This window comes from Ixodes scapularis, unplaced genomic scaffold (assembly GCF_016920785.2).
Source record: "Ixodes scapularis isolate PalLabHiFi unplaced genomic scaffold, ASM1692078v2 PGA_scaffold6__148_contigs__length_123643588, whole genome shotgun sequence".
In the NCBI taxonomy this organism is placed as follows: Eukaryota; Metazoa; Arthropoda; class Arachnida; order Ixodida; family Ixodidae; genus Ixodes; species Ixodes scapularis.
Window position 1 is genome coordinate 104,898,573 of NW_024609881.1, and position 15,210 is coordinate 104,913,782.

The 15,210-nt window shown below is 46.9% G+C and overlaps 1 protein-coding gene across 1 annotated transcript; it reads left to right on the forward strand.

Moving 5' to 3' along the window:
* The first annotated feature begins 359 nt into the window (after positions 1-359).
* On the forward strand, positions 360-12,828 carry LOC115322642 (inosine-uridine preferring nucleoside hydrolase-like). The gene is made up of 4 exons (XM_029982987.2): positions 360-629; positions 8,552-8,846; positions 10,601-10,737; positions 12,451-12,828. Exons 1-4 carry the CDS (start codon positions 360-362, stop codon positions 12,826-12,828), a joined length of 1,080 nt encoding a protein of 359 aa, XP_029838847.2.
* The last annotated feature ends 2,382 nt before the right edge of the window (positions 12,829-15,210 follow it).

Here is a 15,210-nt window from a genome sequence, read left to right on the forward strand (position 1 = left end):
AGGAGCTCGGTAAGGGGAAATCGCGACTGATGTAACGTCAATGAAAGCAAATTATACATCCTTCTTTTGATCCCACATGTGCGTGTTACAATTGAGTAAAGAAAAAAAAAAGAAGCATACGTATAAAAGCAGACGTCCATGCCTCTTTTGCTGACGGGGAAAAACGCCTATCACATGATAATGAAACGCGAGGGTGTCCACATGACATTGGGATTCGGCAATCGGCTATCATTTTGAGACTGCGTGACTATAATTGCTTGATAAGATATTTGATTCCGCCGAGTCTACGTCCCCTGAGACGGTCTTGAAGTATCGTCTCCGGAGAAACCGTCCGCAGGTCAAGTACCTATCTTTGAACGATGTCGGCTGGTAGTTGGGCTAGGCTTCTGCTCCTACCAGCAGCCGCCATTGCAATGCGTTATTCGGTGGACAATTTCAAGCTCTGTCCGGACGGGGGCATGAGGTACATCATGGACGTGGACACGGGCGTTGACGATGCCATGGCACTGATGGCGATGATGTCTTACAACAAGTGCGTCGAAGCCATTACTGTCGTCGCTGGTAACACGAATATGGAGAAGGCGTATTACAACACAATGAGAGTGCTCAAGGAGATTGGACAGACGCAGGTATGTGCACATTAGTAAATATACGAGGGCTGATTGAAAATTTCCAGGTGAGAGTGCCTCTGTTTTTATATGCGAGGTGGTGGATGAACAGTGTTGTGGTCGTGTTTGTGAATCTAATACATCCGCAGGTCGAAACCGACAATTGGACAGGCATAGACTTTAGCGTTCAGTCACAGCGAGTGAAGGTACCTCATACTTTTAGTGTGCATGTTTTTCTTTTTTTTTTTAGCCGAAACTGTTATCTAGAAAACGCTGTGTGAACTTTTCTTCCATAAAACGCCGTGCGTTTGACGGTTGCAATCTGTGCAGTTGGACTCTGTTTAAAGGTGAATTACTTGTGCAGGGGACGATTACGAATTCGTATATTTTGGGGAAGATATTCCTAAAAGCGAGGACAATATACTTTAGTCGTTTCCTTAAACAAAAGTTTACGGGACAATCCCTTTAAGGTTCGCAGGATGGTAGGATGAATTGCGCTAATTAAAACACAAGATTTGTCCTGAGCAAAAAGCTTTTCACGTGCGCTCACATTTGCGACTTGCAGCAGCTGCGCGACCGACTACCAATATTTGACGAGAGACCTCCGACGTTCACCCTGCGGTCGATCGGCGAGTCGCTACAGGCAAGTCGCATGTCGGAGGCTGTCGGGAGCCTCCGTCGATTCCGTCCTTTCCTCTACAGCTTAGGCTCGCGTTTCGCTGCATTCCGATCTCCGCTGTCGCACAGCTACATCTGCGCCGTTTTCGCGATAACAGAAAGATTCGCGATGTTGGCGTCGGTTCTTTGGAGCAGCACAAAGAAAAGCACAATCACTCCATTGACGTGCCCTCCCTCGAGCTTCCACGGTACACTATACGCAAACCGCGAACCAAGCTTTCGTGGCTTTGAACGGACATGTTGGCTGCTTCTTCCGCGCAAATACACAATGCAGGCAAAATCGATGCGCATCACACGTCCCTCTCCTAGGCGCTGCTGATTAGTTCAGCCGCCGGGCGACTCGAGACGACCGGTTCGAAAATTCGGTCTGGAAGACCCTGCCTCGAACCGCGGTCGCTTTCGCTTTTGGACTGTCGCTTTTGCGACATAAGATATATGGCGCGCCTTTGCAATGCTAGTTGCTACTTTGTACCTTCCAAAATGTGTTTTTTTTTTGTGTTTTCTTTTTACTGCCAGATGCGGGTATCCCCTAAAATTATTTTTCTTTTCTTTTCCTTTTTCGGGATTGTAGCGTCTCGGGTTATTCTACTAGAACATCTAATTTATTTAACTGCTCGTCACATGGCCAAATATAGAATAACGACGCAGACGCGATGTTGGCGGCTGTTCCGGCCGCCGGTCCCAAGTCGTCCCAGTGCTGTCTCCGTGTGCAATCTTGCGCCGTATTCTTGTATACTCGTGTGTATAGGGTTACCTCGCGGTGGCGTGAAGTTGTGCAATCACGAGGCAATACGACAGCGAGACTAGAGAGGAGTATCCGCGGTGCGATGGTGAGCCATGGGGCTATTATCCAACGTTATGTAACCTGGATATTGCGGGGAACTGGTGCAAGCTTGTGTCAAGTTCCGCCGACGACGCGGCGCATTAATAGGGTAACATAATGCGATGCTCTCAGGAGCCGTTCCAGTCGAGCGGAGAGATGTTCTCTCAGGAGCCGCTGTGTGTCGGTGCGTAAATGGCCACAGAATAAAGAAGTGAGCTATCAAAGCAATACATAATGTTTTTTTTTTTTTTTTTTTTTTTTTAATATGAATGCTCTTATGAAGTAGAAGATACTGTGTAGTTTTCTTCCTTTGGCTGCTAGCGTAGAGAGGTCGACGGGTATGGGTTTGTAGAAAATAGACCAAAATTGAACTTGCGCCGGTTGGTTAAGTGCGTTCAACTGCTCGCCCGGTGTTACGTATTAATGAACGCCATTAAATTGCAAATTTTGCTGTGGGTTTTAGGGGCTGCGAGTGGTTTTTCAACGATAATCCGGTTATAAACAGCCCTGGAAACGCTTGAATGTTTTCCGCGAAGAATTCAATAACGCTTTTCTTTAGACATCATGTTTGTTCTGATAGAACAAGCATTTTCTAAACGCGAAAAAGGGTATAATCCGCCATCTCTAACGCCGCCATTAAATTGCAAACGCTCTTCATGGTTTGAGTTGAACACACTCTTAGTTGTGGCTCTCTAGCAGACGTTCACAACGGGGACTCCCCTTGATTTCAGTAATCGTGGAACACGTTTATTGATACATCAAGCACACTCATAATGCTGGGCTTGGTCTGAACCTCGGCAACATATTTTCATCGCAGTAGTTACCTGACTGGCGCATAGCGCTGACGGACTTATCATGATTAGTTTGATTATTTTAGGTTTTACTGTGCTCGCAGCTGTGAAAGTGATTCATGTCGTTTTCGTTTAATCGTGTGATAAAAGTGTTTCTCTTGTAGCACAAAACTAATCAGTGAGTGGTAATGAGCCACATTGAAAACTACAGGCTGTCAAGAAAAACATTGCACGTTAAAATGGCTCGCAAAATCAAGATCTTTGCGGATGTTGTAGAAACTTTTCTCAAAATGTGCTTAACTGGTCACATTCTTGTGCTAAAATTTAAAATCAGAACTCCGAACACAAAGAAAATAATAAAATAAAAACATATTTTTCCAAAGGCGGAGCGGCAGCTGTCGGGGAAACACCGGACGACGGCCATGTTTCTTTGCCTTATCCAGAGATGGCGCTACTGATTCACTGGACGTAAAGCCCCTCTATCCTGGGAAAAGTGGCGCCATTCACTGTGGTCGAAATGCTCGAGGCACGTGCCGCGCGCCATTTCTGGGAAATTCATGGCGTCTGAAATCTAGCTCAGGGCTGCGCTACAGTAGCTGCGCTGTGCCGCCATGGTCTTCCCAAGGGCTGCACATCGCACGTGCCTCGTACAGCTCCAACGGAAAAAGAGTAGCACAAGTGACCGATGACCGGAGCGGCAAAATCGCGACACGCGGCGCTCTTGTTCCCAAGCGTGCTGATAGCGAGAGTGCCAGTCACGTTGCATGTCTCAACGCGGGGGTGGCCGGCAGAAAATTGAGAGATAAGATAGCTTTTAAAATGAGGGCTTTAGGATGGGCTGTTTTTTTGCCGGCCACCCCTCCGTTGAGACATGGAACGTGACTGGCACTCTCGCTATCGGCGCGCTCGGGAACAATAGCGCCGGGTGTCGCGATTTTGCCCCTTCGGTCGTCGGTCACTTGTGCTACTCTTTTTCCGTTGCAGCTGTACATCGACGCACTTTGCGCTACTTTTGAAATATGAAGGGGCTTTAACTGGACGCTCTGACGGGACGCAGAGCCGTATATTGGGATAGTTTGGCCAATGGGCGGAGCAAAGGCCACCGCCAGCGCCGAATATGACCCCCGTGTTAGAGCGTAAACTAAAAGGACGACACAGCGTCGGCTAATCAGCAGACTGCAACGTCACAATATTAAAAACGACACTTAAAGCATAAAATTGAAAGGTTTCAACTTGGCGTCTCGGTGACAGTTTGCTCTGGGCCAGCTTGGTAGAACATGGTAGAACAGCGTCTTAGCTAGCTGAGACTGGCTGAAAGAAAATTGTGTAAATGCTGGAGCGCGCGAGCGTGTCGAGAAGCAAATTGAGTCCCGCTCAGCTCGTGCGCTAGCTTTGTCAGTGCTTTCTTTCCTCAAGCCTCAGCTGAGACACCATTTCTAGCAAGTCGGCCCTGCATGCTTTGGAGCCCACGTTCGTTCATTCTGCCGTTGAGTATTGACGTGACGAAAACCTCACATGCGCCAAGTTTTCAGTCACCGAGAGTTATACCTTTTCACTCTAGCGACGCTAAAACGACTTAAATCAGTCGTGTCGCATATTTAGAGCTTACGACCACCGCTAGGGGTTGTTTCGCGGCCTGTGCTTGACCCCGAGATGCTCGCCTACTCAAACCAATGTATGACCAAACTCTCCCAATAAACGGCTCTGACTAGACGCTGACGGGACGCGCCGAGCGAAAAAGCGCGCTTTCATCCGAGTTTTTGGTTCCGTGGGATATTTGGCAAAATAAAGTTGTTTGGTTTTTCAGTTAAGTTTCACAATCCAGAAAGTGTCGCGCCATAAATATTCATAAATAAAAGCGCCCAATGTCTGCTCCAGAAATGACTTACCTTCGTCTGCCACGGTTCTTGTTTCGCGCATCGTCTGCTTTCGCAGTTTAACGTTCGTATGACACTCGAGAGGCAGCCAGGAGAGCGCCCGAAAAAGCAGCGATTTGGTGGCTCTGAAAAGAAACGTCGAAATCTGAACCGCGGTCTTCGTAGTTGCAGTCAAATGCGTCATTCACACACACATACACTTCCAAGAAAAAGAAAAAGGACTCCCAGCTTGACGTGCCCGCCGCGAACTTCGATACATTTTTCCAGCCTCCTCTTGTATATAGTCCTGGAAGACGGGCTCCCGAATTTCACCACAGATGACCTCGAATGCGTCGATGATGTGTTCTTTCAGCTCCGGAATGGTCCTCGATCACCGGGTGTACACTTGGGCAGTTACATACTTCGGCCTCCTCGGCCACCTTCGGCCGAGGAGGCCGAAGATAACTTAGCCTCCTCGGTCTGGAGACCGAGGAGGCCAAGCCATTTTCAGGGAGCCGCGGCCCATCCGTCTCCCGGGAAACTTGTTGTTGAGTCAGGCTCTCACATGGGTTGCATAGTGGGGAGGGGCGCCATGACTGTTAAAATATGCAAGCTTAACGCTGCATATGTGCAGATTCCAGCTTTGGTAAAATCTCTTTCTAAGCATCTTGAGGTACGTGTCACCCGTCACCGTCGAGTCGAAAAAGAACAAGCCGGCGACACCCTCTCGCAATATGCCGCTCTACACGACGACTTTCGGCGACTGGTTCGCCGAAAGTCGACGGCGACTGGCAGTCCGGGTTCGTGCTTGACCACAATCTGCAGTTCTCCTGTTGACGCGGCCGTCTAGGTGAAAAACATACTCTTCCGTAAACAAGAGGAATTGCAGGTGGCCGGGGTTGGCCTGAATCCGCGCCAGCTCGTCCTCACAAAACTTCACTCGCCATGCGTAGTCCTCCGGCTTCAGTTCGCGCAGGAGCTGCACTTCGAAAGGGCACATTCGCCGGTGAAGCGCCCGCCACACGAAGTCCCGGCATAGACCGAGCTGACGAGCAGCCCGCCTAGGTGGGGCTCCGCTTCGAAAGCGTCGAGAACGACTCGCTGCTGTCTTTGTTTCGGCGACGTGTCTACACGATTCGGAGACTTGTTTGTCACATTCACGTCTTAAACCTTGTCACCCACTTGATGATAATGGGCCGAGAGGGCGACCTTTTGTTGAAGGCGGCCCGGCACTTTGTTCGCACTTGCTTGAAGCGTCCTGTCGTGTACCAGAGTACCACCCGGAACCTCTACTTGGAGCTCAGTTGTCGCATGGTGAGGCGTTGAGCAATATAGAATAAGAAACAGCGATAAGAAATTAAGTTTACGCACTGAGGCAAAAGCGCGAACGTCGAACTGCGAAAGCAGACGAAGCACGAAACAAGAACCGTCGCAGACGAATCTGCGGTCATTTCTGGAGCAGTATTTGGCGTTTTATTTAGTCATATTTATGGCGTGAAACTTTCTGGATTATGAAACTTAGCTGAAAACCCAAAGGACATTATTTTGGCGAATATTCCAAAGAAACCAAAACATCGAATAAAAGCGCGCTTTTTCGCTTGGCGCGTCCCGTCAGCGTACAGTTAAAGGGGCACTCAAGTGATTTTTCAGGAAGCTACTTTTTGGTGCGATGGCGCTAAGGAGGTGTCAGTGAATGAGTATCTTCAGTTGTAGAAGGCAGAACCGCCTATTAATCACGCAGGAATAAAATTCGTGCGGAATCTTTTCTGTTCCTGCGCCGACCAATAAAATTATCGAATGTTTGAACATTTTGGCGGCCTTTGTAAAGTTTCGCTAAAGAAACGATTTTCAGTTCATTTATATATGTTGTGCATGATAATTTCACAAGACTTAAAATATTTCTAGTTTAGAATACGCGATACTGCAATTATCGTTTCACAAACAAGGGACTACGTTTTCTCCTTGCCTTCCTCCGCGGGGGGTGAATTTCCAGTTCCCTCGAGATGCGCGGAAGCGCACGTATCGTGAACTCGCGCCTCGTTGCATGCCGGCCATGCAGGGCTCCTTCTATCTTCCAACATGGCGTCGGTGGTGATCGTCGACGTGGACGGCGTGGTAAAAGCTCATCGTTCCGCGTAAAAACGCTATCCTTGACTGTGAATTTTCGTTGTGTGTCGCTATAATAACCCAGCACGTACTGGAAGGGAAGATCCACCTACTCGTGCGGCGATGTCGTGGCGGCACTCTCAAGACAGCAGAAACGCCCGCGCCGTCGCGTTTGTTTACTTCGACTACAGTGGTGCTTTCTAAGCATTTGTTTCCTCGAACATCGCCCGGATTTCTTATTTGACGCATTTCATGCGTGTGCTCAAGTTCAAGGTATTACTGGCGCGTATCGTATAAAGGATGCGATTGGTCACGCGTTCTCATCACCGGAGAAAAGTGATTATTGTTAGCAATCCTGAACGCTCGCAACGTTTATCTGATCACGAAATTATATTTCTACGTTGCTATATCGCTGCTAAGATTACATGTCTTTTATAATCGCAAAAAAGGCGTGTGGTGATATTTGTACTATTGGCAAAGTCGTGTGTTAAAGTCGTGATCGTGCAAGATGTCGCACTGCTTCTTTTTCTTTTTTTTTTTTTCATCCACTGTACCCTGCAAGCCTATCATGAAAAAAATAATAAAGCTTTCGGCTATAGAAAGCTCTCTGTCTATATTCTGTTATAACTTATAAGGCATTGAGTGGAAGTGCACCCCCTTTTTAGAGGCGCCGCGGCAACAGCTGATGGCGGCGTAGAAGCGGTCGCCGTGCTGCCGACCCGCTGCGCTTGTTGCAGTGGTTGCAAATGTGTGTGTACGCGCGGCGCAGAGCGGTCGTTCCGGTCGCTCCGGTTGCAACGGACGCAGTCGTAGCTGACGCGCTCGTTGCACATGTCTGAAACAGCCTGCCGTCCTCCCGAGGCGAAAGTCAACGTGACGACATCGTTTGACATCACGTACCAGAGGTAACGCTGCGATGCCAAACGTTTGTTTGGTTACAGATTGCCCCAACCGCAAATCGAAGAACGCCCGAAAAGGTCTGCGTTTCGTCGTCCTCGGAACCCGAACACGACTCCGAAGCGCTGCTATCGTCCACATCGCACGTCGGAGTGGCGTCATAGGAAATCATCCCCACGTCGGCTGTCCGCCGAAGAATTTCAACCTCTAACGGCGTCAGGTCCTCGAGCGTAGAGAACTCCGCCATGATCAAAGCTCGAATGACAAAAGAGGTTCGGCCGGTGCGCCTATCCCGGGATCACAGCGCGACGGAACGTCGTCCAACGCCATTGGTCCGACATCGTTTTGATATGCGAGTGGATGGATCCGAGGTTTGGCGGCCTTCAATTACATTTTTATTAGAGAAATAATCACGATATGACAATATTTTTTGGTTTTTAAAGATACTTAGGGCGGTCTAGATTCAGTTGTCATCATCGAAACACGTACTCAAAAATCACTTGAGTGCCCCTGACACTACGGATTCACGTCCAGTGAATCCGTAGCGCCATCTTCGGATAAGGCCATGAAACATGGCCGTCCCTCGGTGTCTACCCGATAGCTGCCACTCCTCTGAAAAAACAAACAAAAAAACGGCACACAAAACGAGTTGAGAGCGAAATTGTTTCTTTAGGCTTCGCTCGAGATTTTTTTCTTTTTTTGGTTTACATTTATTTTTAGGTGTAGAATTAACGCTTCTTCCTATCGCACGTCGAAGGGTCGTCTCTTAAACCTTGATCTTGAATTTTTAAGATTCCAGTTTACAAGGGAGCTGACAAACCCATCCTCGGGCAATGGGAACCCGAAGAGGTCTACTTTGGCTCCGACAACTTCGGAAATGTGGCCTCGAGGTATGCCATCGGGAAGAACGCGGCTCGAGATAATACCTTCGCACCGTTCAAGTTGATCGAGTTGATTAAAGAAAGCCCGAACCAAGTAACGCTCATACTGCTTGCACCCTTGACGAACCTTGCCATTGCGCTCTTGGTTGATCCCACCATAACGAGAAATGTGAGAGAAATCTTCATCTTGGGGGGAAACATCGAAGGTAAGCTGCAATTCTTTGATCCTCTATTGAGAAAACAGATGTATTCAGTAGTGACTCACGCAATCGACCACTCAGTTCAGTCAAGTGCCGCGTTGTTGGCTCACTGCCTCAGTTACGATGACGTCATAGCTTGCTGATATTGAAAGACCGGGGAAGTCGTGGAGATACACTGAAAAGAAAGCCAACATTGGATAGTAGTGTGTGCGCAGTAGACTCCGCTTTCGAGAGTGCAAGCACACAAAATTGTTTATGCATCTTCAAAAGCGGGAATCTGTTGTTTGCCTTTTGGGAATCATTTTAACGCTCATCTTCGACGCGGGTTTCTGTTAGCGATCATTCTTATTTTTGCTTGTTCGCGTTATAATCCAGGAAAATTGGGTCTCTGCTGGAAAATCTTTTCCCCACAGACCACATGACGAAAATACCAATTTCACAAGTCTTTGGGCAAAGAATAACTTCATTTTTATTAAAAATGTTCCCATATACTTTCGTGTTTCGTATGAAAAGACCACATTTTCGAGGACGGGAAAGGTACAATTTATTCAGGATCGCTTTTACCGAAAACAAACGTACACCGTCGCGTGAAGAAAAGAAAACAAGTGAAATACCCCAGTTTTTTTTAAGTTTTTTCTTTCCATCTTTACGTTGGAACATTTTCGGTTAAGACATGGTTGAGTCAAAAGGGCGTTCTCGTTCCCTGGTCTATGAATTGTTTATTGTGCAAGAAGCCCAAGTCTATAGAGCATGAGTTTTTAGACTGTTGGGACGAAGTTTTTTGTACCTGGATGTACTGCAGCGTACTCTAAAAAATGATATTTAACTACTGATGGGATATGTTTTCTGCCGATTGACTCAGCGGATCGTTTGCTGTATGATTTAATTCTGTTGCTTGGCTTACACATCGGGAAAGCCCAATGGCAGTCCGCCGTCCCGATGTAGGTGTAACAACCTGTGCGCCCAAAGTTTTTTTTAGAGCGTCACACAAATTTGTGAATATTATCAGGTGCTGATAGAGGTCCCAGATTGGTTGACTGTCCTCGACGGGCTGGTCACGTTAAGATTAATTTATTCAATTAGTGCTGGCCGTAGCTCGGCTGGTGTGGTGAAAACATGTTTGCCCGCATGAGTCGTTTGTGCACTGAAAATATTCTGGCAAGCTCGCGCTGCTGAACCCATACATCCTTTGTTCAATCCGCACCTCGGTTTGGGGGTTCGTGTATCACTACTGTGTGATGCATGTAAAAGACCCCAGGTTAGCAGTGCGACAATCGCGTGGCAACCCCTTTCGGCCTAACTTCCGATGGCCCGCCAGTCTCGCCGGGCTACATTGATCACCACCATGAGCAAAGGCGCTCGCGGGCACTCATCGTCCACCATCACGAGGCTGCGGGTCTTCTCTTTTCTCGGCGGGCGCCTCGACCCCCTTGTCCGGGATCCCGGGCGATCGTGACAAGTGGTTGTACTGCACTGGCTAAATTTCTCATCTACAGCTGCGTTACCAGTCGCTCATTGGGGCTTACTTGGAGCTGTGTAAACATACTCACAACACAATTATTCTACTATGGGGGAGCATCTGCTGGTCTGATAGATGATACCGTTGTGAGGAAAGGAGATTTGTGTAGATGTCCTGTTTCGCGGATTATAAAGGAGAGTCAAAGTCAATAAGTGGGTGCAATGGAACCATAGCCTCGAATATGCGTTTATACTTATTGTGTTAAGATGGCCGACAACAACTATATTTTAAAAATATACAGGACGCGGCAACATTAGGCCTGGATCCGAGTTCAACTTCCTGGTGGATCCAGAGGCCGCCCAGGTGGTTCTCGATCGAGCGGAATGCAGAGTCACCATCGTGCCCTGGGAGGCAGTTCTCAAGTCCACCCTGCCATGGGTAATCAACGGAATCCAGTTATTTTACACGTTGACACGGAAATGCCTGAATAAGTGTTTATTTGCTCGAACAAAAAGAAGTTGCGCAAACATATTGTCCTCGTTTCTTTTTTCTTTTTTTTTTTTTAAGTGCGCTTGACAATTTAAGAAACATACGGCGTGTACAGCCGGGAGTTCTTTGCCGTAGCTCTACAGTCACTTCAATTCGGCATTAGCCAGAAAGAAATCCCGAAGAACGAATCACGAGGCTAGAACTGCAATGACAATTCGCCACTCCAGCAAAATGAACGGCACCTAGCGGGAAAACACTGAACTGGCCGGAACAGCTCCCTTCGCGATTTCTGCCCGTCTCTTCAGGCTTCAGTGTTTCCATGTTGTCGGTGGTTTGCGCGACAGAACAGTTCGACCGGTGACTGTGTCGTAACCGTAGTACCGCCTTGTGACCCAGGTTGCTCTGCACGCGACCTATGGAACCGCGTGAGCCAGACAGATTCTGCGTTTCTCAACGTTCATCAGCACCGTGGAAGGACAGTGGGCATTCCTTTCCTGGTTTCCTCGAAGAAAGTCCAGCCTCTGAAAGTTCGCTTACCCCGCCACATCGCCGCAGGTTCGAAACGTGGAAGATAAAACGCGGGGGAACCAATTTTGAGTCCAATGCTTACTTGCTGGTGCCCCAGTGTATTGCGTTCAGCTGGCACATGGCACGGCACGACCTGGATTCGACCGCCATATTTGCCCGATAGTGGCGTCCCCTGTAGGTCACTGGAGTCGCGAATAGCCCTCGCTGTGATATTACTAGGCTCTCAGTGATTTTTAAACTTTTACTGCCTCCCCCCCCCCCCCCCCCCCCCTTCCCAAGAAAGAAAAATGACGAAAAAGTTATCCGCGTGTGGAGTCACTCAGAGCTACAGGAACGCAGCACGTGACATATTATGTTCACACTTATTGCTCTCTGATTCGTTTTCGGGTGGTCTTAGCGGCTTGTCCCGCAGTCTCATTTGCCCCTCAAATATGTCGTTGAAATCGCAGATGAAAAAAAAATTGAAATCAACTTGTGAATTTTTCTTTTTATGTTCTCTCGATTCAAGCATATATGTGTGCGGATGTGTTTTTATATTTCTTGACGTCATCGTATTTATCAAATTACGAATGTGAACATAGGATATTTAACCGAGCTATATGGTGATTCTTTATACATATGCCGAGATCAATGTCTTCGAATATATATATATATATATATATATATATATATATATATCACATTATGTATCAAGTGTGTCCTTGCCTGCCTTTCTTTTCTTGCAGTACCATTCGTATCCGTCTTTGTACAATGACAGATAAGCGCGCTTTGATGTATACTAAATAAATCAATTTATTTATTCGAGGTAGCCTTTAGAGCTGTAGGTATTACAGAAGGAAGGATACATAGTCAAACAAATGCAGACGCACATGGAATACAGCTTAGGCAACAAATTAAACATGATCCGCAAACAATACAACAATAAAGGATAGTTTTACAATGCCACCCAAGCAAACAAAAAATTAAAAAAAACGACCATAATATTGAGGAAAGGTAAAAAACGCAGGCGACTTGAAATAATCAAGCCCTGCACTCCATAAGCAAGCTGCCGGCGTCTGTATCTACTTACGCCCCTTCTCAAATGATTCACCCGCGGGTGCAGGCTTCATCCCTGGCTCTTTTCTTGTTTTGAAGGGCGTATTTAACAGCACAGTGGAAGGACAAGGCAAGAAGGCCAAGCTCGTCAAGGCCCTGACGAAGCACACCATCAGCTGCTGTCTCGGAAACGGACAAAGCCCTGGTTTCGTCCTCGGAGACTTCCTCGCGGTTCTTGCTGTAGTCGATCCTGCTTCAGTGCACAAAAGGCTGCGTCACCGCGTGGCTGTGGAGCTGACCGGTTTTCACACTAAAGGGATGCTTGTGCACGGATGGACAGCCGACATGCTCCCCCATGTGAATCGAACGGTGGACATTGTGGACTGGTTCAACGTGAGGAACATTGAGAAGGCGTTTACAAAGACGTTTGGCTTTGTTCCGCCGGCTATAGCGAAGAGAAAGCACATTAAATATTAGCAGGGGTGTAGGAAATGGGAGAGAGCCTGGGCTGATTTTGAAGTTGTGCCAATTTTTGTTTCTGTAAAGGAGGGAAATTGAAACTTCAAGAACAAACCCCAATAATAATCTCGTCGGGAGTGTCCAGACTAGATAAATCTTTGTGTTTCTGCTCATTTTTTTTCACTATCTGCCCTATTAGAAAAAAAAAAAAAAACGTTTTAAGAAGTTTGAACATTTGGACGACAAGTCATCCAAAATAAATATAAAAAATTAAAATGTATTATTTTCATGGGTATTGGTGCCTTCATCTCATTGCTCGCCCTTTCGCGGTGGAAACGGGAAGCGCTCGAGCGAAGGTCCCCCGGTTCCCCTGCAAAGCGACCGCGGTGGAGCTGCTGGTAGTGATGGATCACGAACAGCTATTTCTCAATGCAAACAACACTCCTCACTACCCCAGTGTAGTGGTGCAGCCCTTGTCGGATTGGACCATACTGTTTCGCCTATTTTCCAACGCCAACGGAACATGCCGCAGTGAACATAAGTGCAAGCGAGTAGGCGTTCCTTCGAACTAGAAAGCCTACTATTGGGGAAACGACTTCGTGTAGGAGTTATAGTTAAATAATGTTTTGGGAAATTTTGTAATTAGGAAAAAAAAATAAAAACGAAATCCTGTTTGATTTTTGGCACATGAACTCCGAAAGAATTGGCGGGGAACTTGGATGATTGGCCGATTGTGAAGGGTCAGGTTATAATTAATGTAACTTGAGGTGGATTTGCCGAACTAGCTGTACCTGTTTTCACCTCAGCAACCGTAATAAAAAAAAAAAAAATTTGGCGACGATCGCACTACGAGATGGGTTTAGACAGCAACAGCTGTGCTGCTTATTCGGCGATGTTACGATAACGCTCGATTGAAATTGCGTCGATCGTGCGTTATACGGTGATCAGATATTGAAATGACGTTGCGTTCATTGAACGTTGATACGTTATTGATGCATAAATGATTTTAAGGTCGACATGTCTATTCCACCGAAATATAGCGGGGAAAATAAATTGGTGTTAACTGTCTCAAAGTCCCATGTCGTCTGGTCACGTGGCATAAATTGTCCCGCCAAATTCGCCGTGGAAACTGAAATAATAGATATTGGTCACGCGACGAAAATTTTTTACGCCAAATTTAGCGTCGAACTTCAATTCGTTTGTAGGCCCTGTGACGTCGGGTCACGTGACATCAACTTTCCCGCTAAATTTAGCGGGGAAACTGAATTGGTGTCTAGGCCACGTGACGCAACAGTTTCCGCTAAATTTAGCGGGGAATCTGAATTTGTTTGTAAGGTTCCGTGACGTGAGGCCACGTGAAATAAATTTTTCCGACAAATTTAGCTGGTAAACGTTTACGCTCAAGCTGTCGCGAAACCGGGGGACGGGCCACCAACAGCTTCCGCTGTAAGAGAGTTCCGGCTCCTCCCTGAGGATTAGTAATTTCCTCCTTTCCGTGAATTATTCAGATTAATGTACGTGCCTTTCAGATTAGATACATGTTACCTTAGCAAGGCGTGCATAAGTCAAACGCCAGAAGCATCGCATCCTTCCTCCGGCAACCAAATTTTGCAAGAACTACTTCGCGAGACGCATGAACAATGCCCAAAACTGTCTTTTTAATTGAGGTGAAAAAAAGTATTGAGTGTTTAAATTAAATCCATACTACTTTTACCTTATACCTCGTTAATTAAAATGCAGCATTTGGCACCTGTGTGCAAATCATTTAGGATCCCGTATGTGCGTCTGAGTTGTAGAGCAGAAAGCTATGATTTTTTATAGTTTTTTTTTTTAAACGTCGTCATCCGCGTTGTTTCTGTACAGCCGCTCGAAATTACTGTGGTGGACACGACTGACTGTAGCATTGACAAGCGTCGGCTTCCCTTCGTTTCATGCGTGGTATCTTTCGCTTAACTTTGCCAACTAATTGGCAATCCAGAGGAGGACCAATTAAACTACAAAATGTGTACTCTAATACCAACTGACGCCTCGGAACAAAACCGTGCTAGGCCCAAGTTATGCTCCTAAGAATTCTTGTGCCAAGTTAGTGTACAAGCTTGGCACGAGTGTGTGCCAAGCTTGTACCAAGTTGGGGGGCGTTCCTCTGGAACTGAGCCAAAACCCTGAAAAAGGTATGCGAGTTTGCTTTCTTGCAGGAATGCGAGCCTACTAATTACTACTAACAATAACAGGGCCCTAGCGAATTACGAAGCTCAGGATATGAATGGCTAAAAAAAAGAGAGATGCGCACATCCTTACAGAAATGTCATATCTGGACTTATATTAAAAAATACAGATATGGATACATAAGGAATTGGGCAAATATGGCCCTATATGCACAATCAGGCCATATCTGGATGG